Source organism: Pyxicephalus adspersus, chromosome 5 (genome assembly GCF_032062135.1).
Source record: "Pyxicephalus adspersus chromosome 5, UCB_Pads_2.0, whole genome shotgun sequence".
NCBI lineage: Eukaryota > Metazoa > Chordata > Amphibia > Anura > Pyxicephalidae > Pyxicephalus > Pyxicephalus adspersus.
Window position 1 is genome coordinate 109,655,057 of NC_092862.1, and position 27,882 is coordinate 109,682,938.

Here is a 27,882-nt window from a genome sequence, read left to right on the forward strand (position 1 = left end):
AGGATTCCAACAGCTGTGCAGCCGTGGGAATCATCCTGTCATTGTGGGATAACCTGTATAAAAAATAATAGTTACACAAATCACACACATTCAATAAATTACTTTAACAATAAAGCCTCTTTTTTTAACACATTTTTTACACACTAATTTGCAAAGTCGAATCCCGTGTTTTTCGGGTTGGGTCTATCCAAATTCGAACAGCCATATTCAGGTCGAATATAGGGACAACCCGAATTCGAACACCAACACTAATTACCAAAGACATGCCTATGTACAATACCACTACTTTGAGACAGTAATCTTGGTTTCCTTCCATATATGATAGCCCAGCTTGCCTAGGTATCCTATTTGTTACAATGAAGAAGAAGAGACCACTTACAGCGAGGGGAAACAATAGCAGTCATCTTTGCTGTGTACTGTTGTGTGCAAGGTAATGTTTGGACTGGCAGTGAGGTTGAAGTGTGATTACCACTTCCTTAAGCCAGTGAAACAGTGCCTTGGCAGAGATGCTACATATTCCATCTCTCCATGGCAACTCAATATAGAAAGAATGGGAACAACAATTTGTTTTAAATCTACAAATGATGGTTCTTAAGAATGTGCCTAGTGCTGCGGTGCAAATGGCTAAACACCTGGCAATGTGCCAGCCGTCAACAGCCAAGCAGGATCGCTTGTCATGGAAAATGGTACTAAAATAACTTTCACTTTGGTAAACAACACTGTAATTATAAAAAACAATGATACAATAAAATTCAAGTTAACATTTACATAAAAGTACAAAGCACGCTATACATTTGGGACAAACTAATATTGTTTCTAGAAAAGTGGTTCGGTAATGTTGTTTGGAATGATAAAACTGTTAAACCATAAACCAAGTTATTGATGTTACAAAAGGCGGTCCACTGTAAAAAAAAAAACAGTTGTTAGATGAAAATTGTGTTGTTGATAGCTCAGCACATCTAACACAGATTTTTATCATTCTCAACACATTTTGCGGGGATTTATCTCAATAGGACTACTTAGGCTGCGTACACACATGCAATAATTGTTGTTGGAAATGAACGATTCATGAAAGTATCGTTCAATAATTTTTAACAAAAAAAGTGCACAACGACTGGTCAATGATGCCGATAAACAAGGAATCTCGCTGGAAACGAACGACCATCCCGGTGGATCTGATTGGACATTGATCGTTTGTAATCTATTGTGTGCACGGTCCTTTAGTGATCATGGATTGTTTTGTGATACACTTTCTCCTGTACATGTCACTTCCTTCATCGTTCGAATGATCGTACCTAGTGTGTACAATATTGGTGAATTATATTTGTTTGATCCTATCGTTACAGCATGTACAAAACTGTGCCCAATACGATCATTCAAAATAATCGGGAAGAATTGTTGATCGTTCGTTTTCAAATGATAATTATTGCACGTGTGTACCTAGCCTTAGTGCATGGAACCCAACCATAAACTGCAGTTCAAAGTAGCACTGGACAACCAACTATACCAATTGGTAAAAGTGGCAAAAGATAATACCCTCAAAAAGGGATCTCCTTAAAGGTCAGATAGTATAAAAGAGTCACCTCCATATATGGTAAGAATGGATCGCTCAATTATACTTGAAAATCCAGGTCCAGGTTGCCAATAGGGTACCTTTTTCTAGCAAAAATATATATTTTAGTTTTGGATATAGTTTATATTTCTGTCATTGACCCCAATAGACAGAATTAGCTCACTTCCTTTCCTTGTTAAACTGAAAAAAAGAGGGTAGATGGAGGATGGAGGGTTGAGGCACTGGAAGATCTAAAGAAGCCTCTTTTTATTAGATAAAATATTAGAACAATTTTTTTTCATTTTTTTTTTTGAACCCAACAATTAATTTTTCCAAAGAATAAAAACTTGAACATTGCAGTCCTTACAGTTCCCTGATACTTCAGTATAGTGCTACTATTATTAGGCTGTAGCTGGCAGCTGTAGAAGTAAACTGAATAATCTGTTATTGAACAGTGAAAAAGATAATAGTTAGGACTGTATGTTATTTACACACCTTTGTTAAAGAATACTGAGAACCCAATGAAAGAGCGCTATGTATGGTAAAGGTCAAGTTAGAGCAACTGCTCTTTATTGTACTTCTTAGAAAATTTTGTTTAAAACAAGAATATAGAAACATTGCTCTGAAGAAGAACAGCTTATTTCTCTTTGCTTATTTGGTGTTTGACATGTGAAAGGGTAATAAAACTGTAAAAACACAGGGGTTCAGCTAATGTATATACTAATATATATATGAGCCCCGGGAAAATGTGCTAAAACAATGCTGATTTTTTTGTGGTACAACAAAATGTGAACAATTCGAATCCACACTGTCAGTTTCCCATTATTTGAGCTCTGAACAAATACATTTGTATTGTATCCCACTACTTTGAATTGTGTATGATCTTGGGATCCCAAAAACTGGCTCCTGGGTTTACAAAGTTGACGACCACGCAAAAACTTTAAATAAAAATATCTAAATTCTCTTATATTGCAGCTATGTTTACATGATAACCTTTTGTGCATTCTTTAATACCCACTTTATATGTCATAGTTCTACACCATAAACTATGTAATTAAATATTCTAGATTTTAACAAATGATAATTATGTAACTTTGACACAGGTTAATACAATGTTAAAACTAAAGGATTAGCAAAACCTCATACTAGTCAAAGCAAAATGCAAATCATATTCAGATAAGCTGAAGTACATGCTGTTTGTAATCCTCTTCCTTTCTCTCACACTAAAAGGCCTAATTTGAAATGCTCATTTTGCATTTCATTTGCATGTTATTATGAAGAAACTGTCAGACATCCAATAAAGATAACAAGAAAAAAAATACAATAAAGAAATAGTGTAAAGGCTAACTATCCTAAAGTGTGCTATACAAAAGTGTGAGATATTTATAGGGTTTTTTTTTGTTATTTATACACAGTTTTTCAGAAACCATAGGTGCTATAGATTCATTAATACTAGTAATGTACTAGTTGTATTAGTAAAGTACTAATAGTTCTAAAGTATGGAGTCATTAGTACTAGTAATAATACACAAGTAGATACCTTAAGTTTTAGACAAAAAAATATAAAGTGTTCATTTAAGCTAGGTTCAAACCCAGGAACAAGTGTACCCATGTGGCTTCTGGTTGCTGGGCTGGCCACTTTGCAGCTTGGGTTCCCAAAATATTAGCATTTGCAAATTTGGCAGCAGTACTATGCAGGTACTGAACCATCCATTGCCACACCATCCATTCTCTATTGTGCTGCTAAATGTAGTCTCCCATGAGGCAGTGGTTTAGTGGTGTGAGAAAGCAATAATCACACAGCAACCTCACCACCAGTCTAAACATAGGCTTAATTGAAAGTTTTTGGTCCTTAACACAAAGCTCCATACTAATACTCAATAATTAGAAATAATTAGTGAGAACAAAGGAGCTCAGTAGAACGAATGGCTCTCTACATCCTTCCCATAAGCGGACAGAAGAGGTAGCCTGTTATGGTCATTAAATGACTCACATGATGGATCAATAAACATTGTCAGGGAAACCTCCGTTAAGGCGCTAGTTTGCATAAGTGGATCATGAATGTTTATATAAGGAGATGAAAATGTAGCATGTTTATAAAGCTCAACCACCAGTCTGTATTTAGAAATGTATACCATGCTAAAAACTACCATCCAAATCATTAAGGCTTATATACTAATGGAGTTAAGAATCTTCTCCAAATCGATTCAAGAGACATTTTTATTATCCAATCATGCAAAAACACATTTCTCTTTTATTTTTCATCTACACATAATTTGGTATTTAAAGTGAACACAGTTACAGTTCATTGAGTGAGGATTCTCAGCTTCTTTGGTTTTTGAGCCCCACTGATTTTGTTTTTTAAGCTGAAATCTGTTAAAGCAATGTTGTTGTTTCCACTGCAACCATCATTATCTGGGATAATTTCTAGGTGCTGAACATGGGGGGAGGGGTGTGGAGGAGCGGGCTAGGGTTTAATAAAAAAAAAACCTGAAAGTGAAGCCAATATTATCTGGGTTCGCTTGCTGCTGCTGTTGCTACTCCCCATGTAAGGCTTACCATTGGACACTATGGTGGTTGTGTAGTTGGATTATTTCGGTGTTTTAAAAGAATTTTTAGCAGATATCTTGTGAAATTGCATTCTTATTGTGATGCTTCCTGACAAAGCAGAAGAAATATCTGCGAAACGCGTTAAAGGAAAAAGAGGATTCATTATGAGAATTGAAAGTGATCATTATGTTTTAAAATGTATTAAATTATGCTTTTACATAGATTTAAAGTGTGGAGAACATAAGCCCTTAAAGTCCCTTTGTTTTTGTCAAGAAAATATGTAATGTTGATAATATTATTATCCAATATTTATATAGTGTTAACATATTAAGCAGTGCTTTACAAAGTCCATAAGGGGCTCATATGAGTCATAGATCATGAACACAGTCTAAGGCCATTTTGGGGGAAGCCAATGAATATAACGGATTTTTTTTGGATTGTGGGAAAAAAACACTCAAACGGGGAGCACCTGTGAACTCCTGGAACCTCGCACCGCAAGCGCTAACCTCTGAGCAACCATGCCACCAATTGTTCTTCTATTTGGAGTTCTCTGTCTATCTCTGAGTACATTTCCTTATTTACAAATGTTTTAGCAATGAAGCATTGCTATAGGTACACCTGTATCCTATAGAAAGAGCAACATCCTCAAAAATGGGAAGCTGCATCCTAGCAATGAACTAAGAACAATCAAATGTAATTGACTAGTTATGAATAACCAATTTCCTATGCAGTATATACATTTATATGAGTATACACGTTCCTGTAAAAAAAATGTAAAAAGTGTAAATTGCACTTGAAAGAACTATTTAGAGCTACACATAATATAGATTTAGCCTCCAAGGGTTCAATACAAATTTGATCACTTGGCTCCCAGTACATTTTCATTTTCAGACTTTTAAGTTTCTTTCTTTATCAGAAGAGGATCAACATTGTAATGAAATGATGCCTCTTTGCAGATGGGTATTTAACTTAATAAAAGAAGACCTTCATATTTAATCGTGCAGCTACTGTGATCTTAATGGAAGAAAATTGATTACCTGATGAAAGATAGTAAAATTACCTTTACAGTTAGTGAGAAAAATGTGATTCATTATTATTAACATTTTAAATGACACATGAGATACAGCAAGGCAGGAAATTAAAATGATATTGAAATTGGGTTTTCCGAATCATGAGCTTGCAGTAGAGAGATGGCTATTTTTCAAGAAACATATTTTATAGAGACAGTGCTGAGCCTAGATACAAGGTACATGAGTGCTATGTTTGTGCCTCCAGAGATCCATTGGTAGGTAAATTAGCTAAAAATCACATTGAGTCTGACAGATGACTGTGTATTTGTGGTTTGGAAATAAGGGAAAGGTGGTCTGTGGGCTTTACTGGGAAATAGTGTGATTTGTCTTAGTATATAGTTTAGTTCCACATTACATAATGTTTTTCTTGGCACTTTATAGCAGTAACCAAACGCAGAACAATTATTCCAATCCACCTCTCCAACTGTATCCCACTGCTTAGCAAAAGAGTTGATGAATGAAGTCTGGACGGGTATCAAAATATTGCTGTTACTGGCGTAATTGTACCATGTACATATTTTGGTTATCTTATTTGTTTCACAGCACCAGGATTATAGTATTACTTACCGCCAGACATTTGCTACATATTTAGGTATTATCCAATTAGCTTTGCCCAAATTAACCCTTGACTGGTTATGACTGTGATTGGAATGCTAGTTTTTAATATTCTCAGTAACATTGGATAGTTTAAATGGTTATGTTCTGTACTATGATCTGTGGATGTACATGTCAATGCTGAATAAATAATATATGCCTGGATTATATCTTCCCTAAAACACTACACCTTTCTTCAACTGTGATATGTCCTCCACTAAGCTATCTGCTATGAATATTTTTCAGATTGTTAAAGTATAACTAAAGATATATAGGGAACAGGGGACAGCTGTCTAGGCTGTTATAGAACACTATTTGAACACTTTTATTGGCGTACTCATTTGGCTCCAAACTGGTATCACTGCTATACTCCCATATCATTCTCCCATTCATATCTCGAGTGCTGTGAGAGTGTGTTTTGAGAGTGCAGTGTTCCACCGAGGAATGGAGAAATAATTGGGCATCTACTCTATCATTTTCTATAAATATCTGTACACAGGAGTCAGCCCTTAAGGTCCTCTTGTGCTGGTATATTGTCCCTTCCAGGCTAGCACACCTATGTCCCTTTCTTCCTGCCACTTGTATCAGGTAGTTTACAGGTAGTCCCAGAGTTAAGGACTTCCGACATACAGACGACTACGGGGCTTCCCTGTGTGCTTCGTGTGCAGGACTGAGGCTGGAGGGGAGCAGTTTGCATTACTTGCAGAAGAAATCTTTTGCTAAACACAGCTGAGGTTGTGGGTGATCTTAGGGGGGTGAGCTATTTCTGCAGCCTCTTGTAACTCTTTAATGACCAAGACAAACTCTGCAGTTGTTTCTTTTTGCATATCAAAGCACAGCTTGCTCCAGAAGGTAATGAATGTCTAAAAGTTTTTTTTTTTTTTGCTTTGTTTTTGATTAACTCACAGGGGGGATTTTATACAGTAACTGACACCACACTGCCTAATAATATGTTGAGACAAACATCTGTCCTAATTGCATTTAATAAAATAATGTACCTGTTTCGATTTACAAACAAATTCAACTTAAGAACAAACCTACAGTCCCTATCTAGTATGTTACCCGGGAAGTACCTTACTACGCACCTGGTGGACATGCCCCACAGTAGCTAGGTTCTGAGCGGGGGCCTTCAGGCTTCTGGAAGCATTCTTCTAGACCCTGATCCCTAAAGACCCTTGGTTTGCCCTACTGTATTGCCCTACTTACACAACCCAATTTATGAAGTTCCCAATACAAAATAGCCATGTATGTATTACTTGCTTGTAAACAAACCATTGCGGAAGTCTGGAAAAGACAATTTGTGCGTTTTCATGTTATAGGAAAATGAGTTATGATGTTAATAAGAGACTAGCTAGTATTTTTAAAAATCTGGATTCCATGGGTACAACATTTTCATCCCTTCAAACTTCTGTCGACTCTCAACTCCTCATGAGGACTACTTCTGCTGTTACTGATCATTTTGATATTCCTTTGTTATAAAGCTTCTCTATTTGCAGTATCACCCACTTCCCTTAGATGAACTACCCTTTTCACCAAGTTAACATGACCCTCCCTCCCGCTACTCCTACTATTTTTAAACCACTGTCTATCCTTTGTATTCCCCCCCCCCCCCCCATCATATCTTGCTCCTGAAATCTTGCTAACCTCTGTTAATTTCTATTTGGTATTGTTGGATATTCACCTCTACCTTTGTACTCTGCATAATTTAAAATAAATAAAAATACCAACCGGGACAGTCAAAATCTTGTCATGTTGATCACAGTAGATGTATGGACCCAAAGTACGAACCTCTTACCAAGAGTCCTAGAAAAAATAAAATAAATTGTTGTAAGATGTATCTCTCCAACGTTAGAAAAAAAGGTTTAGGTAATTTTATCCTTTAGCAACATCAAACATACAAATAAATTATTCCTTGTTAATAGTGTAGAATATTTTATTTAGTTTTATATATTGATGCAACAGTAACAGCTGCAAATTTAGGGTAGTCGAAACATAGAACTTAGGAACAAACAGTTTGAACTTTTATTGCTGCCCTGTTACATTTTTACCAAATTAAAGCTATTTTATTAGCCATAAAAATGATTCCCAGAATAATTTCCTAATTTCTAAGTACAACCAGTTATACCCACTACATCACAGACACCAAAATAGCTCGAGCTATGTTCTTGGAACGTTTTCAGTGTTCTTAGTTCCTTTCTCAATCCCAACAGTTTTCTCTGACATTCCTGCTCCATATTTCACTAGAGTTGTTCTTTTCTCGTTTCTTCTATACATATTACCATTTCCTAGCTCTGAATATTGAATGCAGAAACTCTTCATGCTGAGCTGAGATGTATGGAAGCAATTAGAAGGGATTTACATGTGGTTTTCTGAGCATGCTCCATCTTTTGGGGTTATTTTATGACTAACATTGAAACTTTATGAAAATGAAACATTTCTATGATAGAAGTACTGGGCTGGAAACAGTCAAAGTTCAAAAAACATGTCGGAGCAGACCTGTCATTCACTCTCCCCTCACTTTTCACCAGATATATCCAGACAATCTGAAATAAATTTGAGTTCACATGGTTCTTCTTGATTGAATATATTATAAGGTTTAAAATGTAATATTGTTTCATCCTTTTCCAGGACAGTTTTGTTCCTTTTTATGTCCTCCATAAGATGTAGGTGCAAAAAATGCAAAGGCTGTGATGATTTCATTGGTTTAATAAAGATCATGTTGTTTATGAAGCAGCCATCAGTCTTTTTGTCTTGTATTCAATAAAGAAAAGTATCCTTAAAACAGAACCAAACACAAAAATATAAAGTATATTGCAGCCTATCAGTCCTTAGATGTGATGGCCACATTTTTCCCATTATTTTCATCTGACGATCTTGTTAATAACAACTTCCTGTCCTAGGGTGGCCCCTTTTATGAGCTCCATGGTATTTATGGTGGAAGCTATGATTGTCAAAAGGCTGCTTTTTGATTTGGACTACTAACCTCTTTTCCATTTCCATTACAAAGAAAGGCTTTTTGTAGTTCGAAAAAAGTAGTAGCAGGGAAAACTGTTAACATTGTTAGATATTTTTTAAGGACGGAATGCTGGCATAATTCAGTTCTTTTTCTCCACTGGCAGAAAACATACTGTCTATATATTGAAAGAATTGTCTAAAAAATGGAAAAGTAGTGCATCCACCAAATCCAAAGACTGGTAAGATGCAGTATATGTTACATTTGCATGTTTAGGTTTATATATCTCATAAACCCCTCACAGTGGGGTTTGTTCAGTGTGCCCACCCATGTGCAAACATCTTTTTTTTAAATTACCCTAACACATACCATACATTATCGGGCTAAGTGAACTCTTCCTTTGCAAAGTAAATAGTCTCTCTGCCTTTAGTGAACTTATCCCACTAATCACTGGACCAATATTATCTGCCTACGTAATACATTTAGATGCTTTACTTCTGCGTTTGGAGATCTTGGCACTGGAAGTTAATTAGCAGCTGGGAAGACATTCCCAGGCCATTAACCATGAGTGCTACAAACTTTACATAATCTCTCTAGTTATCTTAATGACTAGACAGGGCATATCTTTCTGTTCTATATATTAATAGTTTCTAAGTACCAGAGTGGGAGCCATAAGAATCAGAAAATAGGATAAATGTTAATTGTTTAATTTGCTAGTCTGAAAAGCCAGCTATCATGTGTGACATCTGTGCAAAAAATCTGAAACTTTTAGTAATTGATACAAAATTACAATTTTTGTTCTCAAAGTCTAAGAATCATATGTTTGGATTAAATGTTGGTGCATCAACAAAGAATTAACAAGCCTGAGGGAAGAGGGCCTAATTCTATTATAAAGAACGCTGTTTAGACTCTATTTAACTATGCTGGGTCTAATTATGGAAACCCTTCATACAAATAAGAATTTGATTAAATAGAGTGAGTTCCAAGACATGCAACAAAAATGGTATAATGTTTAAGGGCTAAAACATATCATAGAAAACTTCAGGAACATAAAGTGGAACTATACTCAGTAGGTGGTGAGTTTCTGCTTTAATCACCAAGTATGCACAGCACACTTGCTAATTGTGGCACTGACTTAGGCTACGTACACACGTGCAATAATTGTCGTTGGAAGTGAACAAATGACGACCAATCGGCTGATAATCTTTAACAAAAAAACCGCACAAGGACTGACCAACGATGCAGACGAACGAAGAGAGTCGCTGGAAACTAATGACCGTCCCGGCGGATCTGATGCGACGATCGTTCACAATCTATTGTATGTCGTTCAGTGATCGTGGATGGTTCTGCAGTACACTTTCTCTAGTACACATCACTACCTGCATCATTCAAACGATCGTATCTAGTGTGTGTACATTATTGATGGATTATTTTTGAACGATCGTATCCTTACAGCATGTACAGAATTGTGCACTATACGATAGTTTAAAATAATCGTGCATAATCGTTGATCGGTCATCAATTGTTTGTTTTGCAGTGACAATTATTACGCATGTTTACGTATCCTTACCTGTGTACAGCCCTGCAGCGCTGACAAGTCCAGAACCTGCTCCAGGTGGACTTCCAAGAAGACGGGGAACATCTATGGCTATTTGGTGCCCACTGTTGATGTTGTACCCATTAGCTAGTATGTCCTGTACAGTGTCATGCTAAAACAAGAAGCCACCAAAACCTTTATATAAACTAAGGATGTGAATTAGAATAAATAGGGTAGTATTTTCTACCTGATCAATGGACCATGACTTGAAACTAGCAGGGAAAAGTTGAGGAATAAATGTTAACAAAAGAGCAGACAACGCTGGAAAATAGTTCCAGTAGAAAAGAGTTCCAGTAGCAGTTAGTAAATTTAGAAATGGTTGAAAATAATATATGTCCATCCTAAGGCAAACATGCCAAAAAATCATAGGCTTAATGGACTACTTGGTCCTTTTCCACCATTATATATATTTTTTTTGTTTCTCTGGGTTGCAAGCCAGTGGCTTGGACTAGGGTATTATCCTTTGAGAAAAGGCCATATCACTTAGCTGCAGAATACCTTCCTTTGAATGAATACTTTCCTAGTTACAGCTAATATGTCATCTAAGGGTTTCACATTGCCATATTGATAATTAATAAATGTCAGTGTGTTAAAGTGATAAAGTAAATTGCTGTTTGGGAGAATTTTTCCTAGCTTCATTTTACCAGCATTGTTCCAAAGACAGTTGTTTGTCATCTCTCCATCTCAGACAAATCCCCATTCTATGTGATATGGGAGTTATTAGAGTCATTGTATACTGTACAGATTGATTTGTTACTTGGACAAATAACTTTGGTATCTGTTCTTTCTGCTGCATAATCTCCACCACCAACACTGTTTCTTACACCGTTGTAAAATAAAGCTGTCGAATGTTAAATTATAAATCGTTTGGTGACATTCTTAAAAAATGTTTTTGGGACGATTTATGTTTCTATCTGAACACCTAAAGCTAAAAAGAACCAATATAAAACATAATGGTGACCACATATCAAAGTCAAAGATAGAACAATACCTATTCTGGGTCTCTTTACTTCATCCGATTTAGGAAGTTTGAAGTTATATTGTGCCAATGCACACCGTAATATATTTCCTCTTTCCTGCCTTCATTTTTATGGAAAGTGCTTTATACCATCTGATAGGAAGTAGCTGAACAAAATAACTTTTAAGCAAGAAAAGTTAGAATGTAGCTGCAATATATTGCCCAGTGATAAACAAGACATTTTGGGTTTCTTCATTTTTTTGGGATGTGATATGGACTACTAAATTTGCATTATTTGTTGCTTTTTTCTGTGATTTTGCAATCTTTTTACATTTATGGATAGCTTGAATGTGCATCTATGCACAAAAACATGGAATATATATAGTTTTACAAAATGTTATCAGCCTTTCCAGCTATCCTATCTAAACTACAAAACTCCATGTAATTGAGATAAGGAGAGAAAATGTTTGTGGGCCATATCATGTAAAGAGTCAAAATCAGTGATTGTCCACTTTTTTTTATCATGGGAGAACCCTTAAATGAACTTTCAGGGCTTTAGGGACCCCCTGCTGTAACAATACATTAGCCTCGTGGTCAGTAGTAAGAATGCCTCTTACATTGCTGCCCAATGGGAAGAATGCCACCCTTACAGATAACCAAAAAGATCATTGGTATCAATTAAACTGACATCAGAGGCACAAATGTATCATTTCTCAAGGAACCCCTAGCAAACTCTGGAGGAATCCTGGTTCAGAAGCACTAGTCCAGGGTAATACTTCTTCACTAGACATACAGTACAGTGAATATGTATTGTCCCCCTAGGACCGTAAGTATTTTTCTGGCAGGATCCCCACATGAAACTTAAGGAAAAGTAGCCAAAAAATAAACTAATGCATCCACCACATCTAAGTACTGGTAAGCTGCAATATATTGTATTTGTATTAGCAATAGATACATTTTAAACTAGATCATAATAACTGTAATGATTAAGTAATTGTGAACAAGCTTCTTACTAGCAAACAATTTATCTCTATTGAATCTAGCAGTACACCTAGGAGAAATGCACAGCAGTGTTTTCCACTAATCTCCTTTTTATCTTTTTGTGCAGTAGAGCAGTGAAGATTGTGCTTCTGACACGATTATCTGCTTAAAGTATACTTGGCAAAAATACAGACAACATTAATCAGCGTAGAGGGATTTCCTTGCAAATTTTTTACTGGGTTCCTTTTGTATGTAAAATATGAGACCTTGTAAGCAAATTAGTATATTTCAGTATATGTTTTCAATTCACAATAAACATTTATAATAGCCATATTTAGATTTCTGAAACCTTTACACTGAGTCTCTGCTTAGAGTGGAGTCCTATTTAAAAAGGGGTTACATTTAAATGTTTTCTGTTTCAACCACTTTGCCTTTTCTATGAAAGCTATGGAAAGCTGAAGTTATTCAGTTTTCCCGGTGTTCTCAAGGGATTTGCATTAGTTTATAAACAGCTGAAACAAACTTTTTTTTAACCATTAAGCCTTCAGACCAGGCTTACTATTTTTTTTTTCAATGAGCCAGTTACTGCTTTTGTATGAGCAATCAATGTCATGCTAGTTGTTGGAAGTTAATCATGTTGATAAAAAAGAGACAAATAGGAATCTTTATGACATTGCACCACACTTGGTTACATCTGTAATTAGATTTTTGTGCCTTCTACTCACCCTTTCTGTGCAATAGGCTGCACTGACATTGTAATAGTATTAGTTTTTATTACTTTTATATGTAAAATCAATGAAGAAACCATAGCACATAAAAATCCAACCAACAAAACAGACAATTCCACTATTTATTCTGATTCCATCGGGGAGGGGAACCATCTGGTAGGGGGTACATTGGTTTTGTACCTTCTACACGCAGTGTTTTCTTATGTATAAATTTGCTCCTAGTTATATTCAATTTATATACCGTAGCTAGACTGAATTATACCACAGCTCAGATGGAATCCAACTGAAGGCAGGTGACAGACCCTAACCACAACTAGGGGCCACACTGACCAGAGACAACACTAATTTTACACTAACCATGGCTATAGGTCATACATACAGTGCATAGACTAAGGTAAGGGATTTATTATCTGAAAATTAGAGGCTGTAGTGTGAGGAGGAATAGAAGAATTTAGTGGTAGGAAAACTAGAATGTAGAAAATGACTCTGGAGGGTGTAATAGAAACAGTGATAAGTGGCTAGAGGTTGTAATGGTGAGAAGGTATTGGGACAAAAGTCAGGGATTGTAATGGGAAGAATGAAGGCTGGTTTGACCCAATATATAAAAAAATAGGGTGCCCATTTAGGGTGTGTTAGCTGATGCAACTGATGGAAAGGGTATGACTAGCCTGTGAACTTTTATTTTATGATAATTGTCAGCTAGTTAAAGTAGAAATGTTCTTACATAGAGATTGCAGAGAAAAGAAGGACACTGAGGTCTTTACATGGCCACCTCTACTCCGGTCATCAGTCCGTGTGATAGCGTGTTATGTCACGGATATAATCTGTGACAGTTTATGCAAATATTGATGGGTTCAATTTGAAGTGTACAAAGAGAGATAACACAAAGACTTGAACGATTATACTATTTAATAATAAGATAGATAAACAAAACAATGCAATATTGTAATAACAATTAATAAGCGGTAACAAAAGATACTTAGCTGCGGAAGAAAACTGAATTCACCCAAAGATTCTGCTGGAAATCAATAACTTGGCAGATGATCAAAGAAACATGTTGCATCCAGCAAGCTCTGGTCAAGACTCCTTCATTAGGTATGGCACTGTGTTTTTAACTACTCAGGAAGGAACTAAGACAATGGCTGGTGTTTGACCAGTACTGACCCATAATCATCCTTAAACCTTACAGGATATGCTGCATTTCTTTAGGATGACCTCATGTCTGGTATACATATACCAGTATATACTGATAAAGCATTATTGTTGGTGAGACATAATTGATATTAAATAAATTGTGCTAACCCAACATAGCGCCTGTGTATATCGGTCAATTACTGGACAAATCCTTCTAGAGTAGAATGTAGAGACAAGACTCTTGATGGTGTATCAGAAACAGTCATAGGTGGTTAGATGTTGTAATAGTGAAAAGGTAAAAGCCAGAGACTGTAATGGGAAGAAAAGTTTGATCCAAATGATAGAAAAATAAGATGCTGATGAAAAGTCTAACCAATGAACTTGAACTCAAACACTTTATCATCTGACAGTTGTCAGCTAGTCAAAGTAGAAACCTTTTAACATATGATGCATGGAATGACACTCGTATCTTTACTTGGGCAGCCCTACTTTGGTCATCAACCTGTGCGATATCCCCTGTATTTATTGCTCCAATACTGAACAAATCTTCTAAACAGTTTCTTCTGACTTCTTTATTGCATCTGTTTTGGAGGTCATCATTATTGCCTAATTATAAAAGATGTGACAGGTAACCTAATTTTCTACAAGATTACTATATCAATAGCTGAGTAACACTGGACCAGGGCTAATGGTTCCGTCTAGCAGAGTTTACCTGAATGGAGGGTGCACCTTGCATAGCTAAGCAATTCAGCCCTGATGTATTGTCATGCCATCTAAACATGGTAAACATTGGGAAACACAGCACTATACAGAGACTTTGTAATTTATTATTTAATGGATAATAATCCCATTTTGTTTAAAACCTATGACATAGATTTATAGGATGTGAAATTATAGGTAAAAAGAGCAGGGAAGTGAGTGCATATGGAAACTGAAATGAAAAAATACAAGGTCGGAGGGATTTGCACTTGGCATCTCAATATGGGTATAGAGAAACTTTTTCCGATATGCCAGAATTCATTAAAAATAATTTAACCATGAGTGTAAAACTGAATTTTCTAATGGTTTTCCATTGGGTTTTTAAAATGAAACATGTAAAATTGTTTTAATTTATCAGTGTTGATTTATTGATATGATAGTGATGTCAGATGATATGAGCAGGGCCATATGATCCAAAGCTGTAGGATCCACTGGGGGACTTAGATAGGAACCTCGGAACGTGATAGACATTCAGGGAGCTTAGCTACAACTGCCATACTACTGAATTATTTATTTTGTGTACTTACTTGTATTTGTATAGTGCCGACCTATTACGCATCACTTTACAAAGTCCATAGTAATGTCAATAGCTGTCCTTCAAAGCGACCCACAATCTAATGTCCCCACCATAGTCATATGTCATTAATATAGTCTAAGGCCAACTTGGCGGGGGGATCCAATCAACTAACTGCATGTTTTTGGAATGTGGGAGGAAACCTAAGTACCTGGAGGAAACACACACAAACACACACCTACAGCCGCAAAAGTAAGACTGCTAGCTCCTGAGCCAACCGTGCCCTCATTAGATGAGACCATGAAAATGGCACAATTTGTAAAGATGTTCATCTCCCTATCTCTTCACAATTGAGGATTCATTGTAGGGTAGCTGGTGTCTGATGGGGCTATACCAGTACAGACAATGCAAATAGGTTGGCTTCTCTATGCATTAAAATTTTCAATTAAATGAGTGTTGAAGGGGGGCAGCGGACAAAGCTCTTGGCTATCTTAAATTGTCTCTGATAAACTATAAAAATGTAACTATGAATGGTAATTACATTCTAGGCACATTTTTTCTATAATTTAATGTCAAATATGATGCCTTCTTTTGTTTACACAAAACTAATATTCAAATGTATAGATTATCAATAAAGACAACTGGACATTACATATTGCAGGAGTTTTTCTGCATCTTTTATGAATCCTCTGAATATCCCCTGTATCCCTTGTACAGCTGAGGAAATAGGTAGTGAAAATATCAATGTTTTTGTAAATATATTTCTTATGGGTTATTGACATGAAATTTACACAACACAACCCAAGTAATCCACACAAACAATTAGGAGTTTTAAAATATAAGCGTTGAGTTTTTGTATAGATACCAACTGTTACATCAGCAAGCTCTCTTGATCTATATGGTATGATAACTTAACCCCCCACACCCACTCTATTTTTTAATGTAAAATAATATGAATAAGTTTGTTGCTTTTTTCTTATGTATAGTACATTTAAGAATGGCCCATAGCTGTGAAAGATTTTATTGATTTTTTTTTAATTTTTTCCTCTTTATGGTAAGTACTGGCCCCACTTTCTCTTTTATTCTAGCTTTTATACATAATTTATAGGCTTTAATAAGCATGCCATAATAGACGCACGAAGAGTGAATAAAACAGCCTTAACAACAGGCTACTTCATTAAATTCAGTTAAACAAAAAAAAATGTTAGGAATTATTTGAAAATTTAATTCACAAGAGTTTCATAAAAGATAAGAGTTTGGGGGTCAAGGTGTTCTTTACTGAGTTGAAGAAAAAAGGGTGCTAATAATATGCAACTCTCTCATAGTTCACCTAGAATGAAAAGTGTTAAAAATCAGAGATAAATAGATATCAGTTCTAGACTGTTCCAGACTTTTACATACACTGTAGAAATGTCTGTTTGCACCAAAAGTGTAAGAAAAGACATTTTTTTTAAACTTTGGAGAATGGTTCACCACCATTTGTGACCAGGACCAGGTGTCCCTAATAAAAGTTTACCTTCACCTCCTGTTCCTTGGACAGCTCAAAAATAAGGGATTTTCCAGATTGTTCCCCTGTTTTGGGGACTGCAGTTATTAGGGCCACAAGAGAGGATATATAAAACCAGTGTGAACATAGGTATCAATTAAAACCCTGGCTGAGGTTCTAAACTTTCCACATTCTATCCCCCCAAAAAATAGCCTCACTAAAACTATTTTCCACCCAAAAAGCTATCTACTCAGAAAATGTTAAAACCGTTTCCATGCTGGGATTATACAGCTGTCTTTCACAGCACAGCCATGTCTTACAGTGAGGGGGACCTAATACATTTAAGCTGTAATATAACTTTCACTTACAGGTCTTCTTCTCCCACCTTGTAACTGGACAATGAAAGGAAAAGCAACACATTGTTGAACTAATTTCCCTGTCACTTTTCTCTCTTTTGCTTCTGTTTCATCTCCTTTCCTCTTTCTGAGCTCTGCTGGACAGGAGACTACAAGTCAAGTTTATGTATATACTCTGGGTCTGATTCATTAAACCTCTCCAAGACTGGAGAAAAAATAGAGCAGTATAAATTATACTGTACCCTGCTTTTGACTTGCTTTAAAAAAAAAATGTAACTAAAAAAGTTAAATAATTGTGCCTGACCTATTTTCAGAAAAAAATATTTTCTCCCTCTGCAAATATGGCACTTTTGCTCGACATTTCACGTCTGAATAGTATTTTGCAGAAGTGGTAGAAGAGGAAATGGTGTAGAAATTAGTGCACCCATTCTTTGCTAATAAGCCTCCTTATGGGTTAAGGCCAAGTAGTGTCCAGTGAAAATGGTCAATGAGATGCCGAAAATTCTACTTTTTATGTAGATTTTATGCAAATTACCAAACTTGAAACTGAGCCAATCAAATGCAAGAGTTTGAATCGTTCGGTTTTAGGTTAACGCAGCTTGCATTTAATTTTCCTGTGATTTGCATAAAAGTTAAGTTTTCTGCATCTCATTGACCATTTCTAGCACCCAGTCAGAGTTTAATCCGATATATTTAATTGGAAGCTGAGCTCAAAGCAAACAGATATAGAGGCTATTTTTTTTTTTTATACCAAAGGATAAAGGATCAAAAAGAAAGATCTGTACAGAGTTCTGAAGCTAGAAACTATTTTGTTCTATGGAGGGGGTGGGGGCCAAGCCAGGGGCACACCGGCACTCCTTATAGTACAGCAGTCATTCACTATTGTACCCAGTCGTTGGTGGTTTGATGTACACATGACAGATTTTCACCTGAGACAAGCATGAGCATTCATCTCGGGCAAGAATGTAGCAACAGTTCTGAGATAACAAAGTATATTGTATGAACGAACCAAAGCTGTTTTTTAATCATTCTGAAGCTTTATCATGACAAATCATTCGACTAAGGGCAAATTTGTAAAAAGAAAAAAAAATATTTACCAGTTGCACTATCATTTTCCTTTGATATTGATGCTGGGTTATTAAAAAGAAGACTTTAGGGCAAAATCCTAACTTGTACAATGTCAACTGTGCAAAAAATTACATTTAGTTTGGTAAAGTGAGGAACAGAGAGGACAATCAGAACCCCGCTGTGGTCTCTGCTATAGGAAAAGTAAAGCCGTCACCTTTTCTCAGTTGTTCATTAATCCACCAGAGCAGATTAATGAATTACATTGGAAAACTGCTATACACACACTATATTTTCACGATCGATTGGATGACAATAATCTAGTGTGTGCGGAGTGCTTAGGTGAAATACTCTATTGGACAGTTTTCACCAGAACAATTGTGCCTATTGGAAGATTTCCTCTTTAAAATTAAACAGAGTGAGGGTAATTGAAAATCAGTGCAACTAGTACCAATGATGTGATTAGCATTCACAATAAAGAAAGAAAATTGCTGATTGGTTGCCCTGCTCTGCTGTATTCTGCACATTATTTGTGGTATTTGCACACATGCTACTTGATTATCTTTATTTTCATTTATGTTCTTCAGAATGCATTAAACATCCAGCCACTCATTAATTACATCCTTGAACTTTATCTCTTTTTTTAGTGTTAAAAGTCCACCTGCAATTAAAACTACATTATAGTAATTAATTATTTGTTAGTAGGCAAGAAAGGGTATCTATATACAGTGGCAAATTATACCTTTGAATACTTTGGGAAGGAAAGAAATGCATTTTACAAGGGGAAAATTGCTACATTGGATGTTGTTACAACCAAGAAGTCAACTTGGAAATGAACAGTCATCAGATCTCAACAAGCTAATGTTTAAAGATCAATGATAGCCACACTTTAGTAAATCACACTTTGCATTTTAATATTATTTAGCAGCAGCAGCAAAGATTCATAGACTTTAATGAGCTTCCCCGTGTTTGCTTCATCCTCAGTTGTCATGCTCTCATGGGTGATATTCTAATGAAGTAATTAACCTCAATTTTAAAAATAGCATTCTTTTTTTCTTGTTCAGATACAGTACTTCTTTCATGCTCAGTTACCTAATGTCCTTTTGTCCCCTGTAAAATAAAAATGGAATACATTTCCCGCTGCAGTTCTGATATAAAATCTTATATACCGTACTATGAATACTAAACTATTCTCATGTTTTAGAATTGGACTTTTTTTTTCTTGTAAAAAGCCTAATACAGGAAATGAATTCATTAAAGTCAAGAAAGTGCACCATTATGATACAAATATATTGCCTATATTATATGGTTAATGTTTAGGCACTTGCTTTTCTTTTCTGTTGTTCAAAACTTGCCTAGGACATGCAGGGTCCAAAAGCCTCTGACTTTTAAGTTCAGACTAACTTTTTTTTTACTGCTGTAGTTAAGCCCCCCATATTAAAATGACATATGTTTTTTCTCTCTCTTTTTTTTTTTCGATGTTTGCATGTGCCCCTTTGTTTTTTAAGGCGCTACATGCAGCATCCAAGACAGGTTGTTTATAAAGATTACATAATTCCATATAGAAGTTAAAAAAAGCAGCACTTCCAACCACAAGCCAATGTCTACACAATTCCTGAGAAAAAACAGAGTTTACTCCCTCCTACCACTTCAGGGTTGGCAACAGCATAGTTGAGAGTGGGACTTGGTAGTGGCAAACAACACCGTTTTTAACTTTCAGTCTGATAAAAGCCTAAAGTATTAGTAAGCCCAATCACTAAAACATTACACAATTTTGTATGTATTAATATCATTTTTCAAAAGTAATTTTTAACATAATTTATCAAAAATCTGCGGCTTTTATAAAATTAATACCTGGGGATCCTCTGTAGCATACCTATCATAGTTGGCACCAGGGGCAACACACACATTTCGCTATGCTTTTCTATACTTTAAAATTATCTGCATTAATAATTATGACATCAAAGAAACACTAATAGTGGACAGAAAGAAGATTGTTTTTTTTTTTATCTGAATGATTTATTCATGAATATATTGGTTTAAAAGTAAAGTTGAAGGTTGGAATAGTGAAAGTAAACAACAATAAAAGGGGAAAATGATATGTGGTCAACAAATAGGCAATTGTGACTATTAGGTGGAAACAAATGGGTAATTGTGATAATATATATATATAAATATATATATAATTATATATAAATATATATATATATTTATATATTTATATATCATAGACACAAGGGCCCTGATTTATTAGTTTTCAAAGGCTGGAAAGGATACACTTTCATCAGTGAAGCTGAGTAATCCAGCAAACCTGTAATGGATTTCCTAAAAGTCAAGCTATTTGTTAGCAAATGTTTTCAATCCTGGACCAGATCCATTCCAGGTTTGCTGGATCACTCAGCCTAACTGATGAAAGTGTATTCTCTCCAGCCTTTGAAAACTAATAATTCAGGGCCAATATGTCGACAAAAATCCCTTGTACACATCAGAGTAATGAAAGAGCTTATGAGAGTTTTCCTTGTTTCTGTGCCTCCTCTGTATCCAAGATCTGGCAATGCTGCTGGTGGTTGTCCTGCAGATAATTCAGGAATCTGCACCCGCTTGGGGATGTAGTCCTAGAACACGAACATGACTTTACCAGTCACATGTTCTCACTGCTGCCATTTCAATACATATTACACAGCAATGGTGCTCTGTTTTCACCATATGGAAAGCCAGGCCTGAGAAATGATGTGCATCAGTTGCTGGAAATCATTCTACAGGAAGAAGAGGCTGTTAGAGATCGGTGGTAACAATATGCTGGAAAGGGTTGGAAAAAGTTAAAAGTGATATTTCAATTTTAAAAAATGGCAATTGTTTGTAATATTCATCACTTTACCAAACTAAATGTCATTTTTCAGGGTTTACACAAAGCTATATTAACGGGATTGGAGAAAGAGAAATTGGTGATGTAAATTAAGTCAAATACAACACAATCTAAAGTCACGTTCAGTTGTGGAAGAATTTTTATTGGTGCATGTGGTTTTAAATGTTTTTGTGGTTGGTACTTACAAAACTCTTGAGAACCATAGAATATACCAACACTTGGAAACTAGAAATCTGATCTTGAACTGTGAAGTATTGTGTACTTGGACTAATTCTTTTGAACTAAACAGTTCTCAGATTTTGAGTACTGTGTTACTTTACAGGAAGCATAACAGGAATATGTGAGACACAAGTATGACTATGACTCTTTTGTAATTCTCATACAGACGTCAGGTACACATCAGATCATTTTCGCTGGAAACAATCTTCTGTGATTGTTTCCAATGACAGATAAAGGAGCACTGTACACACTGTGTCATTCTGTTCTATGGAGAAGGAAGGGGGGAGGAAGAGCGAGTGGTGCATTGTTGTACTTTCCTAAGAGTGAACAGCGGCCGTACCCAATCGTTAGTGGACCAATGCACACATGTCAGAATTACGTCTGGGACAAGCACGACCATTTATTTTGTGCAAGAATCCTCTGGCTTGTGTAGCTTTACTCCTCTACAACACATCAAAATAAAAAAGTCTATAGCTGTATGCTGGAGCCAAGGCCTTTTATATAGTCTCTGAAGCTTCATGATGACAAATCATTTGACTTGGGGGCATATTTGTAAAAAAAAAATATTTACCAGCTGTGCTATTATTTGTCCTTCATATTCATGCTGGGTTATTCAAAGGAAGACTTTAGGGCAAATTTTTCATTTGCAGAATGTCAAATGTGCAATGTATGTGTTCGACCATGATCATATGGGATTGACCATGTTGATAACAATTATGGTTTAAAAATAGTGAATATTTTAAAATTGTACAGATTTTGTGATTTATAAATATAACATATCTACTGATAAGCATTTGGCACAAAAGTGATGCATGATCAGAGAATTATGGTTACCCTCAAAATGATTATACATCACTAAATATGACCACTAACAATGAATTGTATATTCAGATCTTGGTATTATCAAAAGAAACGCCAACAATTATCCAATACATTATGATAGTTGTTTAAATAAAGCATTCACATTTATTGCCAGCTCTGAACTTTGGTGTTACTCTGTTTTTCGTTCTGACAAAATTTAGACAGCTTTAGGTCAAGTTAAAGAATATGAAATGTCTCATGTTGTAGGCATGCTTTCCTTTGGAGCAAAATCTATATGCTGAAAAGAAATCTTTAGAGAATTACAGAAAATTATGTATAAAACATTTGCGGCATGTCATCCTCCAGTATGCAGTGACTTCATTTTTTCTAATTTCTAGAAGTTTGAGAACAAGATTCCAACAGTTAGCCAGGAGAAAGTAACACATTACATCAGTGGAACAGGGCAGCAGAGCCTAAACTAGCTGAATTCCAAAGAAGATATTCATTGTAATTTTTAGAAATTAGCACTCACTATAATTGTTGAATCCATCCTGTATAAACACCATACACATCTTACCATAGCATTTTAAACAAGGATTTAACTAATGTACATTTAGAGATCTTTGCCAGCCATTTGGATATAATTTACCCATATTATTTCTGACCTTAAATTATTTTTTGAAGAATAACATCTCTTTAAAAACATGATTTTTTCCAGTTTTCAAGCAAAGTTTGCACAATTAAAAAAGACTCAAACAAAATTCACCCTGGGAATTTTTTTTACTGCAGGAGTCGCCCGACATCTGACTGCATTGCATAGAAAACAAAATAAAAGATTCCCTGTTTGTTTTTTACATGCCATACCCCTCTACATTCTTTTTTGCTTTTTTTGTTTTGTTTAGGTTAGGAAAAGTATTGTAAAACTTAAAAAAACAACATGTCCCTCATCCTCTAAAAAATAACAGCATCAGTAGGGGCTTCCATTTCTGGAATATATATATATTGTAAGCTCTTCAGGGCAGGGTCCTCTCCTCCTGTATCACTGTCTGTATTAGTCTGTCATTTGCAATCCCTATTCAATGTACAGCGCTGCGTAATATGTTGGCGCTATATAAATCCTGTTTAATATTAATATTATTATTAATAATAATAATAATAATAATAATTATATATATATATATATATATATATATATATTTCAATACACAGCTTTTATTTATTTATTTCTGGACTTCACTTTTAAGCTATAACAGGTACAAGTAGATTTCTAAATAAATGTTACTTAAAATTTAATATTACTTAATGCTTCTGGTTTAACTTCACAAGGTTCTCATTTGTCCTGCCAACTAAGATAACATTTTGTTGGTCATATAACGCTGTCAGTCTTTCTTTTAACCGTTAATGGTGACTGTGACCCAGAAGGGAATGCAATGAGGGTCAGATGATAAATAAAACCTCCATCTTTCTGTTCTGCTGTCTATAATTAGTTTGGTGGAAACTACATGGGATTTAAGAGAACATAAACACCAGCAGACAGGTTCATGCAGTGGGGTCACACAATCTCCCTTCTTGCAATAAGATAAGCTTACCTACTAGTTTGCAAATTATTAAATAAACTCACCTGTCCTTGGTGTGTTGTGGGCGCTGGCATATTTATCTAGTTCTCTTCCAGGTTCAGATCTTCAGCCGCCTTGATTGGCCATGTTGGAATGACCTAACTCCTGCACATACGTACAGGAGGTCATTCATTTACCCACCAGCTATGCTAGGATCCTACACTAAACAGAATACAGAAGATTGCAAACAGGCAAGTAAGTTGGTTGTTTTGAAGATGGGACATTGCTTGTCCCTTCTGCAATAAATACCCTGCCTACTTACAATGTTTTATATTGTAAGTATAGCTCATTTTAAGGGTATAGGAATGTGTGAAAATATATTGAAGATTAGTTTTACTGTTGTTTGATTATGAGTATGTACAGTCAGTAACTGATGGAGTAAAACAGTAAAACTTTTATTGTAGAACAGTAATAATACATGACTGATCCTGCCCATGCCAACATACCATATTAGAGGAGAGTGAATAAAATGGATATGAAGGATTCACAACTCTTTCAAACTGCTACAAACATCTTTATTTCTAATTCAAAGAGTACTCTGTCAGGGCTCTTTTACTTTATAGTTTTAATTCTTTGTTTTACTAAATGTATGCACTATGTGATTTGTGTTGCAGTCAGTAGCCCTTTCATTTCAGTAGACTGTCAAACAAAACACATTGAACAAAACGTAGTGATGTTGCAATTACCGATTTGGGTTGTTAAGGTGTGCCTGGGGTTCCATTAACAACTGGCAACCCAATACACCAACACATTTGCAAGGGAATTCATGTGTTAAAGAAACACAGTAGTGCGACAAATCGTCAAGTGCTTGTAGGTGTAAAGCATGTACAAATGTATCATGTGCCTGTTTTTAACAGTTTAGTTGTGCAGTGAATCCTTCATTTTCTTCTTTTCTACCAGCATGACCAAGTGAACCATCAGCTGGTTATAGTGAATGTGTAAAGCCCACATGGATTTTTTTTTAATTCAATCTGATTAAAAATGTTGTTATGCTTTATAAAGGCTTCCTAGAAACACATGACAATTGCATATACAAGTATTCAGTTAAAAGAATACCTTTGTAAAAATGTAAAATGTAATTGGCAACATGTTTGCAGAACAATGCCCGACAGTGTTTCTACTGCCATAGTGCAGATAATCACAAAAAAAGCTCAAATGTAACAATATTCACTTTGCAACGAATATCCAATTACTTGCAAAAGATTGGAAAACAAAAACATAACTTTTGCTTGCACATTATTGGATGGTTCATTTAAGCTAAGTAATAATGTCTTTGTAAAGTAAAGATTTCTTTTGGAAATGCTTTAGAAAATCAACCCCAATTCTGTGCTATTATCTAAAATGCAAGGTTTCTATCATTTTTACTATTTCAATTTTAATATTTTGGTTTTCAAACTGGAAGTGAATCCATTTACACCTATGATGTGCTTCTTTCACTGTATTTCTCATGTTCTCCATCTCCAATCAAGATCATCTACCATGCTGGGAATGAGGAAGGCAGCAGTTATATGCATCAGCTCAGTTATAACTAAGTTATATATAACTATTTGCTACATACTAAATGAAAAGGTCTTAGTTATGTTATGTTAGTGTAATTGCAGTTAAAATGGTGTTTGGATTCTATCAGGTTATAAAGGCAGTATTAGACATTAAAGTGAGCTTTGTAAAACAGTGAAGACTTTTTTTGGTGCTGTAGTCAAGGATCAGCTCTTTGTTAACCTAAATGGCAACGTAAGCATTTTATGCAGGGATTAATGCTGTTGCACTTTTTAAGATTCTTTGGAATCACCCCATACATACTAGTATAAGGTCCACCATACTGCTATCATCTTCATCATATGAAGATAAGTCTGGGTAAAACAAGACTTATTTTTGTCTTTTTGTTGCAGATGGACCCAGTTCAAAAAGCAGTCATAAATCACACATTTGGGGTTCCCTTACCGCAACGAAGAAAGCAAATGCCCCCCTGCAATATTTGTCAGCTGAAATTTAATTCAGAAGTAAGTTCTTGACTTTCTGGTACTCATACACCAAAAAGTTGTGTAGATATCAATTCAGCATATGGAGCAGTGTTTTAATGCTTTGTATTCAGGGTAGCCCATCATTGTGCTACATACTTATTTTTTGAGGAAAAATCCATCATATGATACAAATGCCACATTTAAAACTAGATTTTGGAAATTTACTTTTTCTTAAACCCTTATGTAGCAAAAAGCAGTTTTTAGTTATACGCTAAGCGGAGCCTTCTGCCATTAGGGTATCAGGCAACTATCCTAATCATTATTGCATTGCTGACAACATAACCTTGCCCGGCTGAAGATCCAATAGGTTTAAACTTAAGTAGAGCAAAAACTAACAACTGGGAAGTTTATTTAGCATTATCAGTAGACGTCAGCAGGAGTCATACAACGCCTGACCTACTTCACTTTCTAAATGCTTACAAGGAGGGAAAGATGACCAAATGTTTGTCCTTTGCTTTTCTTTCTCTGTATACAACAAAAAGTGAAATGTTTAGAAGAACTCATTATTAGAGATGAGGTTCAAGTTCCATCCCACAATGGATATGGCAAACCCGAAATGTTTTTGCAACCTGGAATGAACCTGGGAAGATGTTCACATCCTTACTAATAATGTTAAATAACAGGATAACTTAAATTGTTTAGGAATTGTAATTGTTAATGTAACAGGAATAAAGTGAGTACAGTAATATGACTGGTAAATCTATTGGTACTTAAGGAAACAATAACCATGTGATTATTGTTGTTAAAAGATTTAGGCAGTTTTCCTCCCTTTATTGTAGGTAAATAGGTTATGTAAGTCTGTGTCTTACTAGTATATATATAAATGTGTGGAAAGTTAGACATCAACCTTACGTTTTTAGTATGAGAATACTTAAAAGCTCTGTAAAGTCTCTAGTGCCATTTTTGTTCTCATATGAATAATTCTTTACTCTTGTCCCAGTAGTGCCCATCACTCATGAAAATAATAGTTACATGACTATGGACTTTGTGCAGCGCTGCATAATATGTCAGCGCTATAAAAGTACTGTGTAATAATAATATAGAACTGTACACTTCCTGCATGCAAAACTTTATTGAACAAATGGCAGAGACAATACACCTATCCCTTCTTCTGATATATTTTACCCCATACTGAGGATAATTGTTAAACAAGTGAAACCGGGTAAAGACCAAGGAAAGTTACATATAAAATTTTGAAATATTTTCTAAGCCTTCTCCACAAAAACAATTGGACCCACAATATGTATCTGTCCCTGTTCTGTCGTAGGGTGCCTCCATCCCCTTCCCTCTTCTTTTCATAGAGACAATCTTCAGCCATGTTGATTGCCCGGGCCAGGATGCAATGACTCCCGTGAAGTTGAGTGGGGGTTCATTCGATTTGTTGACAGATACCTGGAACAACCAGGTAACCAGGAAAAAGGGTCCCATAAAAGTGCTAACTATATGTGGTTATGCTGAAAATAAACAATACATTTACTTTTCTTTGTTATTTGTCTTTATTACTATTAGTATTGTTAATAATATTAATACTAAACTGTATTTTTATAGCGCTAACATATTACGTAGTGTTGTACACTGCTTGTATTGCATTTGTTGTTCAAATAGGTTTCATTAAAAAATGGATAGATAGATAAATAGATAGATGCATTTACGCACACATATATATACTGTGTATATATATATTGTGGGCATGTTTTGCTAATTTGTTAGCTGCATGCCTTAGGATGAAAATGCTTACATCACACACTGTAATTCATTTCCGAAAGTTGTGTTTTTACTTTTAATGTTTATATTGGCATGCTCTTCCTCTAGACACATAACAGTAAATTTACAACATACAGCTAGACATGCAAATATACAGCACCTTTTTCTGTTTAAAAATTGAATTGTTTGTATATTAGAAAGCTTTGAAGTTGAAAGGGAACATGAAAGTAGGTTGCAGTTTCTTTTTCACATCAAAAGATAAAATAATTATTTAGAATACACTTTTTGTAGACTAAAGCCATTTTGTTACTTTACATACAAAATTCGGATGTTGCTAAAATAAATGTGAACCAACGATT

General features: G+C 35.3%; 1 protein-coding gene across 4 annotated transcripts in view; it reads left to right on the top strand.

Moving 5' to 3' along the window:
- The window catches only part of ZNF385D (zinc finger protein 385D), a 222,279-nt gene that overhangs the window by 93,371 nt on the left and 101,026 nt on the right, over positions 1 to 27,882 (top strand). For 2 of the 4 annotated variants that reach the window (XM_072412413.1, XM_072412414.1), the window contains one exon: positions 25,688 to 25,798. The exons of 1 other annotated variant lie outside the window; for it this stretch is intronic. In XM_072412413.1, the coding sequence (XP_072268514.1) occupies positions 25,688 to 25,798 (111 nt within the window). One more of the 4 variants, XM_072412416.1, reaches the window with a different exon arrangement.